The sequence below is a fragment of the Primulina tabacum genome, chromosome 2, assembly GCF_025594145.1.
Source record: "Primulina tabacum isolate GXHZ01 chromosome 2, ASM2559414v2, whole genome shotgun sequence".
NCBI lineage: Eukaryota > Viridiplantae > Streptophyta > Magnoliopsida > Lamiales > Gesneriaceae > Primulina > Primulina tabacum.
In genome coordinates this window covers 4,337,219-4,357,998 of record NC_134551.1, presented here as the reverse complement: position 1 = coordinate 4,357,998, position 20,780 = coordinate 4,337,219, and the positions used below count along the sequence as shown (strand labels likewise).

The following is a 20,780-nucleotide window of genomic DNA, read 5'->3' as shown; positions in this document are numbered from 1 at the left end:
GATGCTTAAATCAATATGTGAAGATGATATAAAACGACTGTGTGTGCGTTAAGGTAAATACACGTAAAATGCCAATATTTTTAGAATCCTTTGAATGTAAACATCCATGCTATTTATATGAAAGAAATAACATGATTACCTTGTTTTCAGTGTCCACTTACTAATTAGGGTAATATGACTGCCATACCCTGCTTCTGACAACTTATCTGACATGACAAACCCATGTAACTCTAACAGTAATGATTGCCAAATATAAGGTATCTCATACTGATGCACTCGAGTGAGGTGTTACTTCGAGGTAACCCGGGTAGAAAGCCTCCTGAGAGATTGTATAAAAGCCAGTTTTCTGGTAATCCGGAGTACGGGAGTCTCGGTCATTCATCTGTCCGGATACTGACGAACTCCTCCTGTAAGCTTAACCTGATTTGGGCTACCCATATAATATCTCAAGTAATCCATAATTCATATCCGGGCTCCAACGGAAATATCACCGATCATAATCAAATAATCTACTCGTGAACTTTCGTGGTTGTGAATGTAGCAAAAGTCAAACTAAAAACATCCACGCCATTTTTGTATATCTAAAATTCATGGATTTAACATATGGATCTAGAACAAAATTAGAATAATGAGTTTGGGCTTGAGTTGGGAATGGCCTGAATTCGAATCTGTGGCCCACTTCAAAATGGGTTACCTCCGCCCGAGAGCCCATTTTCATGGAACCTTCTCCAAGATTCCTGGATCCACAATCCAACGACAGCCCACATTCTCTTTCCCAATATTCCAAACAAATCGCAAGGCTCAATTTGCAAAACTTTTCGAGCTGATAAAAGTGGCGAATTCATTCTTGAAATCCCATATTCTCCGCTCAAAGAATCTTCCAGACTTCCCATGGCCGGGCCACCGTGACAGTGATGCCAGTCTCGGCCACATACGATTCCCCCACCTTCGCGTTCTTCTACGCAGTCTTCATCTTCATCTTCTTCCTCCTCCTCTTTCGTTTCCTCGCTCTTTTCTTCTTCCTCCTGCTCCTTTTCTTCCTCTGTTCCGACGTCGTTTACCTCCTCTCCTCTCTCCTATGTCCGCCTCCGTGAACTTCTCCCAGGATAAGGATGCACCCGTCGCCGACCCAGCTGCTAAAACTGTGAGCAATCATCCGTTCCGCAGAGTTTTATTTATTTTATGCTTCCATTATGATAATTTGTTCTGAGCAAAAGGCTTACGTTTTTCATCCGAGAATTAGTTGATGATGTCGATTCTTTACCAGCGTTTGTGGGCCTATGTTATATCTGTGTCTAGTATTAAGTTGGGATGATTCTGGAGCAATTTCCTTAACAAGCTATACTACTTTGAAGCTAAAAGATGTATTAAGGCATTATTTAGCGATTTCTGTACATATTTTGATAGTGGCATATCATGAAAAGATTTGATCCAAATTTTGAGTATACACGTTTGAGTAGAAAAATCATTACATATTTTTTAAACTCTCAGAAGATCCAAAATTTGGGTTTAAATTTCGAGGAAAGTTTAAACAATGAGTGTACCTGAGACTGTTGCATTTTGCTGGTGGTGTGTTGTAGGTAAGAGTGATGATAAAGGGGAGGGTTCAGGGCGTATTCTACAGAGATTGGACAATTAACAATGCCAATGAATTGGGGCTCAAGGGTTGGGTTCGGAACAGGAGAGATGGCTCTGTGGAAGCTCTGTTTTCAGGGATCCCGGATAAGGTTGCGGAGATGGAGCAGCGTTGCCGAAGAGGCCCACCAGATGCCATGGTCACTGCTTTCCAGATCTTCCCGAGTACCGATGATCCCGGAACCTCGTTTCAGCGTAAACCAACTGTGTGATCAAATGTGGGTCTTTTGCCTTGAGCATTGTGATCGATCATCATGTGTCAGTTTCACTTGTGGACTTGACCGATTTATGAAAATTTAAAGGATTTCGTGTGTTCATGTGAATATGTGATAATAGAAGTGATCGTGTAATAATAAATCTTGAAAATATTTCATATATCTAAAATGGAATGGATATATTTGGGTGTCATCACATTCTCCCGGTTGAGTTTCTTTCTGGTATGACAGTTAGGAAATTTTTCATTTTTGTTAATGAGATGTTAGCATTAAAACAGCCAACGAACATTTTATTCTTATATGTGAGATTAATAATTTTTTCATAGAAACCCTGCTTATAAGGATAAATGCCTACCATTGGATGCATTTTTAGGGTAGCATGAAATTTTCTAGTGTTTCAATATGATATTTCCTTTGCAAGCACATGCAAATCCAGAAAGAGACAAGTGGTAACACAATGTTATTTACACAGCTAAAACCCAAGATTCATATGATCTTTAATTTGGCTCGTTGAAAAATGAAACATCTTAACCAAAAAACCACACAAATTTTATCTTACCGTCAGCTCAAAGGCTTTAAAAAATATAATGATTAATGGATTAAAATAAATTGATTAAAATCAATGTGTTCTATTACAAAATGTACATGAAGTTCTGTCCAAATTAAGATTGTTGTACAGAAGAACTAAAGAAACATAGAAACAAATACTAAGAACTGCAGATTCTCATTTTACCTCTGAGCAGTTGTTTGTACCCACGGGTTCTCTCAAACAGGTCGATATTGCCATGACTGCGGCATTGATAGACGAGTCCTCTCCCTGCTCAAAATCAAGATTATTTTAATAATGGTAAAAGTTTATAGTACTAATGTGACTAGAGGAACTTTGACCTTTTCTCTCCAGTAAAATATGTTTCCGTATTTCCCGGCCAATCGGCTCCAGAAACTGCGTGGTACGTCTAAATCCACAGAAGCTCCGACATTGAAGTTTAATATGTTTCCTGGTTGAATAATAATGACCATGAACATAAAAGTTGAAATTGTGGAAGATGAGAAAAATATTGGTTTGGGCTTCTACCGAAGGTGGGATCGGCCACGAATACAATTGTATTATCGTCCACGTTCCAGTAATTTTTTATCGCTAGACCTGTGGCAAAAAGGTGAAAGGTGGGATCTTATATCCAGAAAAAAGAGACACTTGGATGTTCGATGTCACGTCCCACATTGCATTAGAGAAGGGACATGGATAGATTCATGAGAAAATACAATGAACTCTTCTCACAGTTTAGGTTCATCATTTTCCAAGAGTACTAAGAATATGGATTAGATGCTAGCAAAACCCTTTGGATAGAGTTTCATTTGGCTCAAGATTCTACCTATGTTAGTGTCATCTCTTGAACATCTCATCGTCAATAGATCATGGCTAGGTGGTGATGAAGTTGTCTCCTTTTTCAGGACTGGTGATTGTGATATCTTATTCCATATCGAGTTGTCGGGGTGTAGCATATAGATATATTATAAAGATGAAAACTCTCCTAATAATTTGGGAAAATCATTTTAGCGAAGCTCCTTCTGTAAAGTGTCATTTGTGTGAGAACGATATAAATAAATCCTGTCATGTTTCAAAACCTACATGATTAGAAACTTCGAATATTCGATGTCATACCAGGAGTATTAGGATAATTCTGAGCCAAAACTCGCAACTTATATCCTGTATCCTTTTCAAGGGCATCAATCTCCAGGGCTATTCTGTTCTTCTGCAAATCAAATCGAACAATATGATACTATTTAGCGTTGCATCTCATTCATGCATGATTTCTAAGCCATTTGACAGAACTATTATACAAACAAAAGGTTAACTCTTCAGGAAATGTCTTAAAGATTCAATCGAGATTAGCAGAAAACATGTAAAAAATCCGAAAATAGAATTTAATGCGAGAAACGATTAATAAAAAACGACACCTGACCCTCTGAAAGGAAGCCAGCAACATCAATAACCGTTGTAAACACGTTAGGGAGCAATTCAGGCCTGTTCACCCCTACTTTTCCGTCAGCAAATCCTACTCCTACAAAGTGTAAATCATTTTGCACAAATAAAACACCAACAATAATATATGCATTTGTACAGTGCAGTGAATTGAAGATCGAATCGAAATGAACACTTCAAAGTTTTTCTGCGTATAGAAACTTATAGATAAGCTATCCTCAAGAATTTATTGTTAATAAAAAAAAAGTTTACAAGTTTTACATGAAATTCCGACTTAAGAAAAAGGAACAACTTTTGTCATGAATCCATTCCATTCGTTTGCATCATATTTATTGTCTCGTTATGTAATTAAAGTTAATGTTATAAACTTTGGGTTATTTGTAAAACCATCATAAAAGGTAACAAAATTCAACAAAACTTAAATATAATTCAGCATACCACCAAATTTAAAGAATTTAAGCTCGGGCATGGAGTGACGAAAGCACTTACCAGTGAGGGAGAGAGAAAGAGCTAAAGATCCAGACAGCAAGAAATTCAAAGATTTCAGTGGGATACGAGGAACCCATTTCGGAAATTGTTGTTTGATGTTGCAAGAAAGTGTTGCTGCGCTGGATTTTGCCAAGACAGGGAGAAGGATTTGTCCAAATGCGAGGGATGAAGACGGATGCTGCAGAAGAGAAGAAGCCATTGGATGGCTTACAAAAACTTAGAAATCTTGATTCGGTATTTATTTATTTATTTATTTTTGAAATTTGCATTTTATCAATGGGTAGGTATGATTATTTTTTAAAAATATGATAAACTTATACAAATTATAAAGATTTAAAAAAAGAAATAATTTTATTTTTCTACCACGAAAAACCATTCACTTAATACTAGCTTGTTAGTTATGTTTTTTTTTAATGGTAAAATTTGTAAGATCGTTCATTATAAGATCTACCAATCAAAAAAGAAAATTCCTAGGACCCAAAAGCAAAAGTGGATTGAGAAGAAATAACAAAAGAAGTAAGTTTCTACGAACATGACTCAGATTGATTTTATGTTGTCATCCAAAAACCTCTTGATATCCAATGCAATTGCACCTGTATAACTCAGCATGTTGGTTATGTTAATCATGTGATTTTTCTTTTAATTTATTTACAAATTTGCAGCAATTGTCTTATTTTTACTTATAATTTGGCTAACCTTACCTATTTTTAATGTTAAAATTGTTTGAAAATCAATCAAAATTTCCAATCTAACCTGATCCAAATTAGTTGACGATGACAAATATCCAAAGTTTGAATCCCTAAATTGAAAAAAAAGAAGAAGCTTGCTTTTTAATTCCACCGACCTACAAAAAGTATGTTACCTTCTTATTCAACCAATAATTAAAAAACAACTGGTAACTTTTTTTTATTAACATCATAGTTCAATTTATAGTTAGGATTATATACTTCAGATTAATAAAATGAGAAGAAATTTTTTTTTATTTCTTTGTATCCCATATATATTTGTAGTTTATTACTCAATACAAAACATTTTATCTAGCTTTTATAATTATTTATTTTACATTTTCTATCATATTATTTTATTAAATTGTTAATTTTTAACGAATTTTTTATTTGAATTATTTATAAAAAAATATTAATTTTTATATCATAAATACGTAATAGTAACAGAGGATATGCGAAACTAACAATAATTTAACTCAAATGGTTTGACTCCTGATCATGGCTCCGTCCATAAATACCCCAATAGTCTTCACAGATCCACGCTTTCATTTCCAGTTTCTTGGTAGGGTTCTAAACTCTACCGTATTATCTGTGAATCCAATTTCATTCTCCGAACCGAAAATTGCATATAAAAACCCTAAATTTGTGATATTTTACGGCAAGGGTTAGACATAATTGATGCAATTCGTTTTCGCGCATCAGCAACTTCAAGTTTGCGGGACTCGGTAGACTCGGAGAACTGCATATCTGGTAAGTATTCCGTAATTCACGCAAGCTTACTTGCATTAACACAATATGCGTGTAAACTCTGAATTTGGGTTTCGTGGCTGTTCATATGGGGACATTGATGGAATGTGTATATTTGTGTCCTAGTTCGGCTGTGGCGGTTTTTGGATTTACGAGGTTAGTGTTTTTGAGTTCTTGGAGTTGAATAAGACCATAGTGATTGGGGAATTTGAATATGAACGGTGGAGGTGAAGTAGATGGAAAGAGAGATGACCAAGGTCCGCTAATTCGATCTGGCACCAACAAATTTGGCCGAGCGATTTCAAGAATTTTTGTGGCGCAGATGTGTGAGAGTATTGGTTTTCAAGGAGTCAACGAATCTGCTCTTGATTCCCTTGCTGGAATTGTGATTAGGTACATCAGTGACTTGGGGAAAACTGCAAAATTTCATGCAAATTTGGCTGGTAGGGCAGAGTGCAATGTCTTTGATGTCATTCAAGGATTAGTGGATTTGGGCTCGTCACAAGGATTTTCTGGTGTTTCTGAGGCCCGGAATGATTGTGTAATTAGTTCTGGTCCTATCAAAGAGCTCGAGGAGTATGTGGTGTCTGCGGAGGAGATACCTTTTGCTCGGACAGTTCCACAGTTTCCTGTGATCAGGGGACGGAAAATGATACCAAGTTTCTCGCAAATGGGTGAGACACCCAGTTCTAAGCATATACCAGTGTGGTTGCCAGCATTTCCAGATCCTCACACATATATACAAACGCCTGTATGGAATGAGAGGGGCACTGACCCTCGTACAGATATGATTGAGCTGGCAAGGCAGCGTAGAAAGGCAGAAAGGTCCTTGTTAAGCTTGCAGCAGCGGCTGGTGTGTAATGGGTCATTAGTGGCTGCAGCCTCAGCTGGAGATTTAGCCGAACCAGATGAGGTGGGGAAGTCTGAGCTTTTAGAAATTGATAAGCCGTTGCTGGATGGTGGGAGAAACTTGTTACCGGTTGATGTACATGCTAAGCTTCCTGGTGAGTCACGCACAGAAAAGCGTGCCTCTTTATTGGAGACATTTGCTCCTGCTATAGAGGCGATGAAGGATGGGCTTGATTCTGGAAGTGATGGAGACAAGCTTCTTCCGCAGAGGAGGAAACCTATATTTCTGGAGTTGAAGGGTGGTAAAAAAGTCTTTGGAGAATCACTTGATTTGAGGATTCAGAACAAGGCAGCTGCTAGAACTTCATCCTGGTTCGAACGTGAGGATGAAAAAGATGATAAGAAGAGGAGGGTTGAGTTTATACTCCGGAAGTCAATGGAAAACCAGCTAGAACTCCCTCAGTTGTAAATTTGTAATTCCCCACGTGACTTAGTCAAAGACAATTTGCATACTCGAGCTCAAGAATATAGCAGTTGATTAGGTTAGTCTAACTAGAAAATGTAGTTAGTTGTGCTGGTGAATGTGATTAGAATCCACCTAGGTATCGGACCTAATCTAAGACATTTTTCGAGAAAATTTAGTGTGTATTTTTAGTTTCTTCTGTAACTCAACATTATCATTTTTCCAATGAATTAAATGTATCTTTACTTGTTTATTTTATACATATTCGTGTACCCATTTTAATTGGTGCAGTTTCTCCGCATTTAGGAGGTTTAAACTTCATTCAGTCATTGTGTTACTGTATTTATTACAGTGCTGTACATTTCAAGTGTGAATGTTATGTAACATCGATGGTATGCGCACTTAACTACGGTAGAATGGGAGTAATAGGTCGTCTCATTCTTTTTACCCCGATCTGAAGGTTGTAGTAGATGAACGATTGCTTTAGCTATAAGTTACTATCGTACTTGGGGGAATTTCTTGCCCGAAATTTCTAATCGTCAAATTATTGACTTCAATTCAATCAAAATTCAGCAGCACAAAGCATCTTTTCGTCTCAAAAACAGGATTTCATGCAGGAAAAGGAAATGGCGAGCCGTTCTGTTTCCATTACCAGGTTGTTTTCTCGTTATTTCATGATTTTTATATTTGTTGCTTAATCTTACGGAAGCAATCACCTGATATTTTAATTTATTTCTACTGTAACTTGCAAACTGGTTGATCTAGATGCACATTTGCTTGGAGAAGAGGTAGATTAGTTGAATTATCATTTTTTCTTTGCATTTTGGATTGAAGTTTTGATTGACGTTTATGTGATTTTCCTTTTTGATTAAAGATTTGTATGTTTGGTAATTCTGTATAATATAGTGCGGCGAGCTTAACATTTCCTCATACAATGTGATCACATGAAATATGACTTTATGAACACTATATGATTTTCTTTTCCACATGCATACAAAAGTTTGCGGAGACGGTTTTGTAGGGTCATCATGTGTGCATTTTTTTATACTTAGGATGCAGCTTCTGATGGAGTAAAAATTATTGATTTCCTCATGTGCAAACTCTTAGAAATTTCCCCAAGGATGAGATATTTAAAAAAGTTGTCATGGTTAGATTAGATTCAATTATTCTACTCGACGAAAAGGAAGACCAGTCACCACCAGCCAGTGCTCTCTATACTATCAAGTATTTGTATGAAGCAGGTGCAAGAGTAATCACAGTGGGCAGCTGGAGTGAGACTGCCAATTCTAGGTTTCCTTCGGGAGTATATCCATCAACAGAATCTGTAGCAGGTATACATTTCTTTTGACTGGTAGGTTAACTGTTCTAGTTTCCACATTTCAATTCTCTGTTGTGATATCTCAAGTGCTCTTTGTGCCGGTCAGTATGCATTTCAGATTATCCATTGTCAGTACTTGAACTCAAAGTTGTTCCAGTGATATTTTCTGAAAGATACACTCATTCTGGTGTGGAAGAGAGTAAAAATTATGACATTATTCTACTCGAAAGTCTATTCTACTTGAAAGGAAAACTGGCTAACTGTTCGATGTTTGCAAAGAACTTGCAACCGGTGTTGATATTGTTGTTAATGACGCCTTTTCTCAGTCTCATAAAGTTCTAGCTTTAACTCTTGGCTTCCTTTTGCCCTGCCTATGTTTCTGGATTTTATTTTGAGGAAGGCCTCTATAAGCTCAAGAAACTCATTTGGACCAGTGAAAGTTCCCATATGGCTATTGTAAGATTATAATCTTTGCTCAATAATTTGTTTGAACTGCAACTGGATGAATTTTTCTGATAAATTATGTAGCAAAAAATTAAGGATTTGGTATTATCTCTGGGCAGTTGTGTACTGTTAATTTCTAGGAATAGATCACTAAGTTTGTTATAGGTTTTCCTAACTTAAAATCTTGTAGTTTCATTTTTCTTAGATTGATAGGCTATAAATAGTGTACCATCATTCATTTATAAGATATAAAGTAATAAAGCCAGTATATATATTTATGTTCTCCTTTTTCATTATAAATATAGACTCTCTTAATTGGCTCTTTCTTGAAATTTTTGGTCTCTTATTTATTGTGCTTCAATTTTATGTGCAGATATGAGGAGGTAACCTTGCAGACAAAGCAGTTGCCCTGCAGATTTTAGCTTCTACGTGTGATGGTTTAGTTTTGTTGGGAGTCTGGCCTTTCAGATAATGCATTCCCTTGGAGTGCCTGTTCCGAAGGAATATGTGGAGCTTGGCGCGTCAAAAGATTCTATCAGTATTGTGGAGTCTGCAAAGTCAAGAAATATTCCACTTGTTTTTCGAAATGATGTTTGGTGTATCAATAATCATAATCCAGAGCAACTTGGGATATTTTCTGTTACTTCTATTACCAAAGGTAAAGCCACCACTTACAGCATTCAGTAAGTAACCAGGTATTCTTTTGCATTTGAGAGAACATGTCCTCAAGGTTCATTATCCTTCCTGCTTTAGGTATTTATAATTCAGATGTTATCATCCTTATGAAAGAGATTATTGGTTTCTCATAAAAATACCCGGATAGGCAGATACTTGGACATTTGTCAGATTTATTCGAGTTTCCTATACACCTACTGGTAGATGAACATCATGGTGGCTGATAGTCATTTTTTTTTATTTAACACAGATTCAGGATGTTCTAAGTTATAGAAAAACTCCAATTAGCTGTTCTAGAAGGGAGAAAGAGGAATATGAAAGTGAAGTGATCTCCATTGCTAGGTTGTGCATACGAAGAAGAATGGCTAACTCGATTGCTCTATGCAATTCTTCTTGTATTTGATGAAGATCTGGTCTTTTTACTAGGCAGTTGTAGATATTTACCTGCTAATTGTCACTATACCACTAATGTTTTATTAGAGTTTTCAATCTTTACCAGAGAAATATTCAGTTTCTAGACAGGGACATGCTGTATGTTTACCCCTGTGTAGAGGTCAACTCCGTAGCTGCACATGCAGAAATGCCTTTATCTTTAATATTATGACTTGAAAACAGAAATTTGTTTATTTTTTAGATTCTCTCGGAAATCTGAGTTGATTGTATGTGCTTGATTCCCCCCTTAAATTTTACATTTTTTGTCTTAACAAAAGTTATTTTATTTTTCCAGAGAATATTGTGGATTGGCCCATTGAAGTTTAACTCGTTAGGTCATGGTAAAGGTTGAGCGTTTAAACTGGCAGAAGAACTTGATACTCTAAAGAAAAGCAGTTGCAGTATAACTTTTGTTGGGAACATGCAGTTTAAAGAATTATTAAGCAAATCGAAATCTTTCTCAGAAGATAATTTCGTAAAAAATGCTGCAGTTGTGTGGGAGGTTCTTAAAGGAAGAAAACTTCCTGGGCTCGAGGCATTAGATAGAGTCTGCATACCTAACTCCATCTTTGAAAATTTCTGTATGTGGATCATAGTGTTGTGGTGGACACAATGACATCAACATAAAATGTTCCTTGTTCATTTTGGACCATCTTCTGCAAGGTTTTCCATTGATCTTGATTTTATTATTTATACACTATTCGCCCTTGTGGCATCGACCAGCTAGAGATGCTTTTCTTGAACTTCATCAATTAATTTTTGTTCTTATAAATGATCTTTCTTAGATTCCAAGTACCATCATATAGATGTTTGTCAAAATAAAATTAACCAAAAAATTTAACTAGCAATCTTCGCCATTATTTAGTTGTAGCAATGGTTTAAATGATACGCCTGAGCATTGACATTTAAAAGATCCTGATATTTACGTACATGGTACTCATGAAAAAATGGGTGTGTTTTTACTTTTTATTCAGTGATCTACAAGGGAGCAATATATACCTGATCGATTTCCTCTTCTTGTATCAATACAGGTGATACAGTTAATGGCATGCACAGAAATTTGCAGCTAGTTTTTGTCTCAGACACTGAATAAATTTATTCTCTTCCATCATGAACCACCTAGTACCCAATATACATTGATTTGTAGCAGCTCCATAAAACATTCGATCTTTCTGATTGCAGTGTCGGAACCCTGAGATCAACAAGCCAGATGACCGATGGAGAATGTTACAGAGGTCATTACTTGAAGCAATAGCAGATAGACAGGTGATTGGTGGAAAGGTACTTAATCACTAGCTTGCAACATGCTGGTGATTGTTAGTTTGTTACATTTTTTAAATTTGACGTAATCATTGTATTGAGAAATATTTAGCTTTATAGCTAACTAGTTTTATTGGTTAACTACATATATAGGGATACGTATGAATCTCATTCAACAATCATACTGTCACCTGCAATATGGAGATATAATTTCCTATTACCGTTTGTTGTGATTGTATACTTTTCCTCCTATCTATTCTCTTATTTTGAATTCTCTTTTCTCGTTTAAATTTTGTTCCTTTGGTACGGTATGTTCGTCTCCTCCGATATGTGCTTCGAGGATTTAGTCGGACGACAGTTTTCAGGATACAACGGACAGACTTGTGGCGATATTGCATAAATCACCACACAGGCGAACGAAATAGTAACTGAACTTTATTAACAAATCACGCAAAACCACAAGCAACTTGCGTAAGGTGTAACAGGAGAAAGAAAGAAGGAACAAGGGACATAGTGGATGTTTCTGCTGTGTTTTCGAGCTTTGCACATCCTCTATTTATATAAAATGATTGCATCCATATGAAATGCGAAAGGTTGCCATCAGTAGGCAGCCATACGAAGCACCAACACCAACAGCCAGCCACCAACAATCAGGCATGTGTGGAAGGTGTCTTCCGGAATTAAAAAGTAGGAAATGGTGGCAAAGCCTAGCTAGGAGATTTTTCGGTCTGATATTCGACGCACCAGATCTCGCTTGTACATTTGCACACAGGTTAAGCCTTTTCCAGTTCAATCGGGCCCTTGATTTGCACCCCGAGTGCAGGCGCTCGCGAGAGAACCTCGTGACTAATCATTCTTACACCTCCATAGAGTGTAACACAATATAAGCTCATCCATGCCACTTTTATTTTTCTACGTAGAACAAACCCATTATTCCTTAATTTTCGTTCACACAAGCTGATGCTCTATTTGCATCATCTGTAAATGGCCTCTATGTTCGCTCGTGCATAAGTTTTGGATAGTGTAGATATGCCAAGCAAACTGAAGCAAGAAACTTCCCATGGCATGACTTTCAAAGTTTCGGGTGATAAGTTTTAGGTTGATGCATAATTTTTGTGCTGCAAAGTTACGTAAAAAGTTTAGCAGTCCTGCTGTACGACCATAATTTTGAGCTCCAAGTTTTCTGGAGGAGAAAAAAACAAAGAAGGTCCAAAGTGATCAATTTGCATTTGTATAATGAATAGTTGTAGTTTTCAAAATAATAAATTGTTACTATAATATTATTTAATAGTTCAGTATATACAATCAACTTGCATTTGTACAATGAATTGCATCATTTTCAAAATTTACATTTTAACAAATTATTTAACAACTTGTTATTAAAATCAATTTAAACAATGAGAAAATAAGATTTAATTGCAATAATTTATTACACTCTTATTACTGGTAGACGGGTACACATTGTCCCATGTGCATACAATATATATATTTCCCTATCAAAATATACTCATCATAAATTTGAATATATTCATCATTTACAATTAAATTAAAATTTAATTATAATTTTATGATACATTTTGTTTTTCGCAATTGAACGTTCCAAGAATGTGCAATGTTATCTATACAACAAATATCTTCTATATATATAAAAAAATCTATACAAATATCTGTATTATATATACTTATTATTAGGTTTGAGACACTTAATATATATCAACTATACGGTCTATATTATATCTAGTCAAATTATGCTCTCATGTTAGGACAATGAGTGAGAGGAGAATTTGGAAGTTTTTTTTAATGATGAATTTACTTTTTGTACTTTCATTATTAAATATCTTGGAATAATGATTAGAGTAAATATGAACATATATCCATCAAAAGTAAGGGCTTATACATTATAAAATAGTAAAAACATATTATATGTTACTCTTAATGTTAAATATTTGGCAGAGGTGCTCACTAGTGGCTTTGTTCTGCAGGTTCTATAATAATTATTCTAAATTTTTTGAATTGAAAATGGACTAATTTATCGAGATCAAATTGAAATATGTATGTGAGAAATAAGTTAGAATAGTAAAAAATGTTTTTGCATATTTTTTATTAATATTTAAATTATCGCCTCCAACTTGATAATAAGATTAAAAAAAATTTGATCTAGATAATTAAAATTTGTTGTCACACATAGCTCAATTAATTATCTGATACAACAAATTATTGCTCGTTTGTCAACTATGATTGATATGAAATTGTAGTATCTTTAATACCTTTAATTTCATGCAAAAATGTCAAGCAAGTGTTTGTCAACTTTCATGAAACTAATTGGACATATGGTTATGTAGAAATAGATTTTAATTGCAACATTTATAGATTCACTGCTCGTAGCTGTTGGTGCACAAATTTTGTGGATCCGACAGCAATTTCGTCATTATAGCATTGAACCGGAAGAAATATCAACTTTTGCGATAAGGTTTTGTTCATGTACCAAGTATATCACTTGGTCACTTTTAAAAAAATACCAAACATTCTAATATACCACCGCACTAGTCGTACTATAAAATACCGCTCATATCGAATTTAATATTATATTGTAAATTTCGGTAAAATATTATACCTATAACGAATTTTTCGGAATCAGTATCGATATGACATTAAAAAATTTCGGTGTTTCCGATGTGAAAAACACTAAATTTTTTTTACATTTCGGAATAAACATTATCATACCGATACCTTACCAAAATTTCAGTATATCGAATTATTTTGGGTAAGAACGATATGAAATTTATTCATGTCGGTATACTGAAATTTCGAAACGATATCTGTATTCTTTTTTCGATACTAAAAATTTTCGGTATAGTATACGATATTTTCTGAAAATTTCGATATATCATACCGAACCGGGCCGAGGTCCAATATCATATTCCTAGTAAAAAAATATTTTAATTTTGATTTAAAGAAATTGAAATCCATGTATTCAAAGTTGCACAAATAATTTGTGTAAATTTGAATTAAAAATTAAAGATTTCAAATTAATAATAACAAATTTATTGGTTTGTTTTCACGGTAATGGGTATGAACAAAATCATTCTTTGAGTCATTTTAGCGATTTCAAATTTATTACAAAATGGAGTTTGCAAATCATTCATTCAAATACTATCAAATCCAAATATTTCAATCCAAACACCATCCGAAAATCCAACTCCACCAAATATTTAAATTTGAATGAATGAATTTAAATTTAGGAATTTCAAATTCATGGTAACAAATTCATTGGTTTGTTTGATCAAACTCATTTGACAAATGATTGAAATACTAAATATTTTTTTTAAAGTAATTGTGGTGAATTTTAAACTACTAGAACATGAAATCATCTCTACTCTAATCATCTCCTCAAATATTTTCGTAAATCTAAATCTTTCGATTCAAGAACAAACATAAAAGAATACCATGAAATTTGTGAATTTCCAATCTTACATTAACAAAATAATATAGGCAAAAACTTGTGTAAAACGGTCTCACGAGTCGTATTTTATGAGACGAATCTCTTATTTGAGTCATTCATGAAAAAGTATTACTTTTTATGCTAAAAGTATACATTTTTATTGTGAATATCGGTAAAATTGACTCGTATCATAGATAAAGATTCGTGAGACCGTCTCACAAAAAACCTACTCAATAATATAATAAAACAATATTTTGCACCTACGATATTAGTCATCACTATGATATGAATGTGTGAATGAAAAATTTCTATTATATTATTTTAATAAAAATAAATAAATAAAAGGTTGAGATTTTAAATTTTATTTATAAAATGACAATTAATTATCACACAATTATATGATTTAAATTTAAATAAACAAGTACTCCACACATTAGAATTACTTCAAATGGAAGCTCTGCTATAACATGAGGTGTGTTTTGATTTCCCCATTCACCATCAATCACCGGCAAACTTGAAACCCTAATTTATCAGCTTTTAGTGCTGCATGTTAACCATTAAAGAAAGGCAACCCATCGAACAGGTTGTGTAAATACCCAATTCACTATTTTCTCAATCTTGTTCAATCTGTATTTTACAATATTGTGAGGTATAATTGCAGTTCAAAGTCATTCATATTTGGGGAGGCTTTATTTACTTTTTCATATTCCTTTCGCTTTTTTATCCCTCTGCTGGTTTTGTTACTCTTCAATTGATATGCCCCCCCAAGTTTAAATTCGATAACTGGTAAGCAATCTCTCATTTTTCCTTATTATATTTGCTGTCTCCCCGTATATATAACTCAAATTAATGACGAATTGGGGTTTTCTTTATTCCTTTCTTTGCTTATATGGAAATAGATCTTAGGGTTTTTTTTTTCCTTGATCAATATAACCTTTTGTTTGATGTGTTGTGGACTGAATTGGTTGGTAAAGTTTATTTTAAAGCTAATTTGTGGAATGATGCTGTCGAGTGTTGAATCTTGATGCTTCATTGTTTGAATTAAAATGGGGGAGACCTAAACGCTATTTGCACATCTTGTTTCTCTGGCTTCTTTGATTTACTATGTTGTGTTAAACTCTCATGCAATTGAGGCATCTTAATTCTAATTTTTTTTGGTGGGATTTTATCAAATCTTAAGAATTTGATATTACTGTCTATTATTCACACTTATTTCCAAGTTAGAGATCGTGTGAATGCATTTATCTTTTCCTGGTATAATGTCCGGCTACTGCTTTGCGTTGGTTGAGATATTTGATGGTTGCTTATTGTTGGTTTGTGGTACTTCAAATTATTGGTTTCTTTAACTATTAATTTACTTTTCCTGGTAAAATCTACAGTCTGTTTATTGACGTCACTCAATTGTTCGATTGGACATGTTTGAGTACGTTGCTAATCCTTAAAAGTTGCTTCGCTGATTATTTACTCCTTTTGTGTTTAAACCAGTCGTATCGTATCCCGTGGTGAAGGTAGTTTGAAGTGTCCTTTGATACCTGCAGGCAAGAAGGAATGAAGCATAACATTTTTTTGTTAGTGAAAACATAGAGATGGTGTCTCAGGTTTCCCTAGATTGTGAGATGCTCCTTGGCTCTGAGAATCTTGGAAGTGATGGTGGGGATTCTAGCTTACCCCCATCTGCACAAGATCAAGCTGCTGCGCCAATGCCTAGTAATTTTTACCCTTTAATTTCTAGTTGTGACCTAAAAAAGAAATATTTCACCATTGCCTGTTTATTCTATGCAGTAAAAAAGCAAACTAGGCAATGGGCTGCTTGGACTCGTCAAGAGGAAGAAAGCTTTTTTGCTGCTCTACGGCAAGTTGGAAAGGCGAGCAGTCTGCTATGTTTGTACTGATATTTCTACTGAAAAAATTGCTTTGTCTATGTTCTGACCATAAAGTACTCTTGTTTTCAGAATTTTGAGAAAATCACTTCCCGCGTTCAGAGTAAAAACAAGGATCAGGTTTTTTTTTTTTAATTAAATGATTTTATGAATTTCTATGCAGTTCTTTTCCATTATTGGATTCTAACTTTTCTCCCATTTTAATTTATATTTGGCATTCAGGTCAGGCATTATTATTATCGGCTTGTTAGACGAATGAACAAGTTGCTTGGTCCTGAACTTTGTCTTGATGCCAAAAACTCAAAAGATACCAATGCGGCAATGCTTCGATGGTAACTCAACTGTTTATAGAAAATTGCTATCTCATTTAATCTTAACTTTTTACCAATAGATTTTTACATTTTCTTTTTATTATTGTGCCAATCTACTCTGGCCATCTGGTTGTGAGTTATGATATCATTTTGGTTTCTTCTAGTCTTGTTTGAAAATCATCATAATATTTTCTTTGTAGCCTTTTACTTTGTTAACCTTACAAGCATTTGTGTGTTGTTTATTTCATCAGCATTGCATACAATTTTGTAGTTTGCTTTTATTTTATCTATATTTCCTTTTTCTTCTGCACCTTCTATTTGCAGGTAATGGAGTCCTTTTGTCATGATTGATAGAAGTCTCTCCTTTGAGTGAATCAGAGAATTTTTTCGCTAACAACCAGTCTCCTAACTTATTTAGTTGCTTGCAGGTGGTCATTACTGGAAAAGTATAGCTGCAAAGCCTCTAAGCTTCACTTGAAACCTCGAAGATTTAAGATATTTCTAGAGACTCTGGTTGGTATTCTACTAATGGATGCTTATCTCAGAGATGAAATAGTTCGAAACATGATTGAACTGATTGTATTCCTTTTTCATGAAGGAGAATCAACTCTTGAAAGATAGAAAAAGGAACATAAGGAAACGAATTTCTGGTGGAGAAAATAATTCTTCCATGGCATATGTCCCTGCCTCAAATGAGGTTAGAACATCAGGTCATGACAGTCGTTCGGTGAAATTGGTTCTTGTAGACGGCCAAAACATCCAAAAAGTTGGCACTGGAAAAGGATCTGTGTTGAAGCGCCATGGAAATGTAGAGATGATGAATCGTGCTAAAGTAGACCCAACCTCTGTGAAAGCTGCAAAACATCGGCGCAAAACAGGTCATTGGACTAATAATTTTAAGTTCTTTTAATGTTCTCGTTTATCTGAAAGGTTTGGGCATATGAATGATGCCTTGGATCTTGTATGCCTCAAAAAATTTCTTCTGTCTTTTTGTTGGTGTTACTCCTGTATTTCAAATATATATGTAGGCATTGCATCTGCAGCTGCATATAAAAGATGGGAGACAGCTGCCATTGCTGGGGTTTCATTGGTTGCTGATGCTGCTGAACATTTGGAGCGAGTGAACTCCAACAAAGATATTGAACTCGGTCAGGAAAACTCAGGTTAAAAGCCATATTTTTCGTTCTGAACCTAGTGAAGGCAGGACTAGTGAGAATTAATGACTAGTCTTATAATAACCAATGTGTTATTGCTTAACTTTCAGGTCATGAGGGTTCTCAGCAAGTTGTCGAAATGATGAACGCTATACCTGCATCTTCACAAAAATTGTTCTATCAGAATAACATTCAGAACTCTGCAAAACTCAAGCTACAGTTGTTCCCAATTGATGAAGGCACTCGAAAAATCTTGGAGACGGTAGGATAAGAGGAAGCCATGCTAGTGAATGCATTTCTTTATGATGTTTCCAGGTGTTTTTTCAGAGCTTGATGTTATAATTACTAAAAAAATTATGGACTATGTTTATTTGTTGTAGGAACAACACAATCCCCATCTGGAACTCACTTTGAGCGCACGAAAGAAAATATCATCTGTGCTAGAGCATCTAAATAGAAAATGGGGTAACTCAAGCTTTATGGCTCAAGAGCTGACACTTTTTCCTTACTGGGCGTTACGGGAAAAACTGGTGGGATATCAGATGTGGACTAAGGATTCTCCTCTTTGTGCAGCGGATATTTACCATCTAATTGGAAGCCCTGCGATCTTCCGCCTCAGGTCTAATTCTCTTACACTAAGTGATGATGTTCATAGAATCAATGGAGTTTAACAGATTTGTTTTGTATGTAAGGTATGGCTGGTTCTCAAAAGCTGCAGTTGAATCTGAAACAGCTCAAACATTGTCACATACCAATCTCAGCGAGCAAAATTTGAACATTAACCTAGCGAAAGAGCAGAACTTTCAAATTGAACAGCCTTTTAGTTTCCATGACTGTCAGCTTGCCTCAACAGGACAAAGGAATGCTCATATTCCCTCATCAGCATGTGCTCCAAATGAAACAGTTGAATGTCGTGGTTCTATTTCTGACTGTGAATATTTCAAGATATCATAGTGATGCTGTTGATATGTCAATGCCCAAAAGAGATGCTGGATCTTCAGCAGTTACTAGACAAGTTGAAAAAATGGTATATCTTCTACTTTTGTTTTGTCTTTTGACTTGGTAGCTTTTGTTAGAATTGAATTCTATTGCGAAAATTTTATGTGATAGATTGATACATTTACAAACTGCAATGCCTTTGCACCCTATTATATTAACGTTATATATACTGTTTATGAGACTATTCAGCATATGATTTCTGTGGAGAACTTCTAGTGCACTTTTCATCTTTCCTTATGTCCATTAAAAGGAGCAAATGGAAACCTTTTCTGACAATTATTGATTACCTTGGCCACTCATGGCATGTAAGTTGGAAAAGAATGATTTAATTTGTCAATGGTATCTTAATTACCCATGACAGTTACAGTTAAAATTGGTCTCACATGTTTGTCAAACGAAGCTCTAGATTAGTGTTTTAGCATTTTGAAATAATATTTTTTAATTGGCAGAAGGACATGAGTTTGTCATCTGGGGAGTGGGCCGATAGCCTTACTAACATTAGTGTGGGAGATCTGCTTTCTGAGTCAGCCCAGAACATGGATATCAACTGCTCTGATTTTCCCGTGCCTGTCAACTCTGACTGTCATTCACAAATCCCATTCAGTTGCGACTCTTTTGATGCTGCAATTGCTGCTCACATTTACAAACATCAAAACAAAGTAAACTTGCAGCCTGGACTGCAATCTCATGTGCCTTCCATTTGGGATGCTGAAGAAACATGTGATGCCTTTGCATTCCAGAAAAACAGTGCTTTATGTGACAATAGCCGTAGTGCATTGAAGAATGATTCCCCAGAGGCATGTGTACAAACTTCTAAAAGAAATCTTACTTCTTACAAGGAAGTTGAGGTATAATTTTAAACGAGGATGCCATTGGGTTATCTGAATGTTTGCCATCGGTATCAATGTCTTAGTAGTGACACTATTATTCTTCCTTCTAGGAACTGCCTGAAGTGGAACAATTGACAAGTACTAATCCTGCTTGTGGGGACCTGGTAGGTAACTGTAGGCCTAGTTATACTTCAGAGAATGGCACAAAGGACATAGGTGGGATCACCGATATATATTGGGTAAGATTTTCCCGAGTTTACAATTTCTCTTTTCTTGTTGCAGAAGTTCGTTCTTCATTGCTATCAGCTGTTGTTTTAATTATGTCGTGATTGCAAGTTTTTAAGATGATCTGATTCTAATTTTTCCCTGGCTCAGCCTGACTCTTTAGGACCGTTAGATTTGGACATACCGACCTGTAGATACCATAGTGATGATCTAATTTTTAGCGATAGCCTTGGTGGCTTGAACCGTCTCACGGCGGACAGTTTGGATGCGTTTCAGAGTTGCTCGTTATTTGGGTTGGACAAGAACGAACTGGCACCTACTGCTGAAACTCGTCAAAATGCTACCATTTCAGATTTCAAAATCGGCAGTGAAGTCTAAAAGATTCTGCTAGAGAACTCACAGCTGAAATATAACGAGTTCACTCCGGTGCTTTGTCATGTTAACCTCTACTGAAATAATTTAGTTAAGGTTGGTTATGTGTCATTCCATAACCATCGTAACACTAGCAGACTACAGAATCGATAGCTCTGTGTTCCTAAGCCAGAAGTTCTTTCGCGGTGTACAAAAATAGAAACTTGGAACTTTCTCACATATTTTAAACAAGCTTTTTGCTGTGTTTGATCATTTACTTTTTTTGATGTATGCTAATAGACATATACAGAGTATATCTCAAGTCAATTTGTACTATAAGGTTGGCAGTTTA

At 35.2% G+C, this 20,780-nt stretch overlaps 4 protein-coding genes and 1 long non-coding RNA gene across 8 annotated transcripts; 4 read left to right on the top strand and 1 right to left on the bottom strand.

Moving 5' to 3' along the window:
- Positions 1-613: 613 nt before the first annotated feature.
- LOC142526688 (uncharacterized) lies at positions 614-2,043 on the top strand. Its single transcript, XM_075631236.1, has 2 exons — positions 614-1,144; positions 1,581-2,043. Exons 1-2 carry the CDS (start codon positions 629-631, stop codon positions 1,845-1,847), a joined length of 783 nt encoding a protein of 260 aa, XP_075487351.1. The 5' UTR covers positions 614-628; the 3' UTR covers positions 1,848-2,043.
- Positions 2,044-2,430: 387 nt separating this feature from the next.
- Positions 2,431-4,554, bottom strand: LOC142526695 (thylakoid lumenal 15.0 kDa protein 2, chloroplastic). Of its 2 annotated transcripts, XM_075631246.1 has the most exons (6): positions 4,324-4,554; positions 3,810-3,913; positions 3,514-3,604; positions 2,926-2,994; positions 2,739-2,848; positions 2,431-2,667 (listed from the first exon to the last, which is right to left on the bottom strand). In XM_075631246.1, the coding sequence occupies exons 1-6, from the start codon at positions 4,520-4,522 to the stop codon at positions 2,575-2,577; spliced, it is 666 nt and encodes a 221-aa protein (XP_075487361.1). In that variant the 5' UTR covers positions 4,523-4,554; the 3' UTR covers positions 2,431-2,574. The 2 variants fall into 2 exon arrangements, with proteins under 2 accessions (XP_075487361.1, XP_075487367.1); XM_075631252.1 differs by lacking the exon at positions 2,926-2,994.
- Positions 4,555-5,518: 964 nt separating this feature from the next.
- On the top strand, positions 5,519-12,123 carry LOC142526677 (uncharacterized). Of its 3 annotated transcripts, none has more exons than XR_012815301.1 (3): positions 5,519-5,798; positions 7,681-9,939; positions 10,272-12,123. It is a non-coding gene; the product is annotated as an uncharacterized LOC142526677 (long non-coding RNA). The 3 variants fall into 3 exon arrangements; XR_012815299.1 differs by having other exon boundaries at positions 7,681-11,159; positions 11,210-11,339; XR_012815300.1 differs by having other exon boundaries at positions 7,681-10,639; positions 11,008-11,127.
- LOC142526670 (transcription initiation factor TFIID subunit 8-like) lies at positions 5,794-7,327 on the top strand. Its single transcript, XM_075631211.1, has one exon. The coding sequence runs from the start codon at positions 6,010-6,012 to the stop codon at positions 7,111-7,113; it is 1,104 nt and encodes a 367-aa protein (XP_075487326.1). The 5' UTR covers positions 5,794-6,009; the 3' UTR covers positions 7,114-7,327.
- Positions 12,124-15,162: 3,039 nt separating the features above from the next.
- LOC142537179 (TSL-kinase interacting protein 1-like) lies at positions 15,163-20,701 on the top strand. The gene is made up of 16 exons (XM_075642734.1): positions 15,163-15,464; positions 16,164-16,385; positions 16,461-16,543; positions 16,631-16,678; positions 16,781-16,890; positions 17,298-17,382; positions 17,468-17,747; positions 17,898-18,032; positions 18,134-18,285; positions 18,404-18,642; positions 18,716-18,976; positions 19,090-19,094; positions 19,212-19,327; positions 19,472-19,870; positions 19,963-20,091; positions 20,228-20,701. The coding sequence occupies exons 2-16, from the start codon at positions 16,265-16,267 to the stop codon at positions 20,453-20,455; spliced, it is 2,391 nt and encodes a 796-aa protein (XP_075498849.1). The 5' UTR covers positions 15,163-15,464; positions 16,164-16,264; the 3' UTR covers positions 20,456-20,701.
- The last annotated feature ends 79 nt before the right edge of the window (positions 20,702-20,780 follow it).

Coding starts and splice junctions, on each gene's coding strand:
- LOC142526670 (XM_075631211.1), top strand. CDS start 6,010: ATGAACGGTGGAGGTGAAGTAGATGGAAAGAGAGATGACCAAGGTCCG.
- LOC142526695 (XM_075631246.1), bottom strand. CDS start 4,522: ATGGCTTCTTCTCTTCTGCAGCATCCGTCTTCATCCCTCGCATTTGGA. Junction 3,914..4,323: donor TCTTTCTCTCTCCCTCACTG/GTAAGTGCTTTC, acceptor TACACTTTGTAG/GAGTAGGATTTGCTGACGGA. Junction 2,995..3,513: donor GAATTATCCTAATACTCCTG/GTATGACATCGA, acceptor TTTTTGCCACAG/GTCTAGCGATAAAAAATTAC.
- LOC142526688 (XM_075631236.1), top strand. CDS start 629: ATGAGTTTGGGCTTGAGTTGGGAATGGCCTGAATTCGAATCTGTGGCC. Junction 1,145..1,580: donor CCGACCCAGCTGCTAAAACT/GTGAGCAATCAT, acceptor GGTGTGTTGTAG/GTAAGAGTGATGATAAAGGG.
- LOC142537179 (XM_075642734.1), top strand. CDS start 16,265: ATGGTGTCTCAGGTTTCCCTAGATTGTGAGATGCTCCTTGGCTCTGAG. Junction 17,383..17,467: donor AGATATTTCTAGAGACTCTG/GTTGGTATTCTA, acceptor TTTTTCATGAAG/GAGAATCAACTCTTGAAAGA. Junction 19,871..19,962: donor CTTCTTACAAGGAAGTTGAG/GTATAATTTTAA, acceptor TCTTCCTTCTAG/GAACTGCCTGAAGTGGAACA.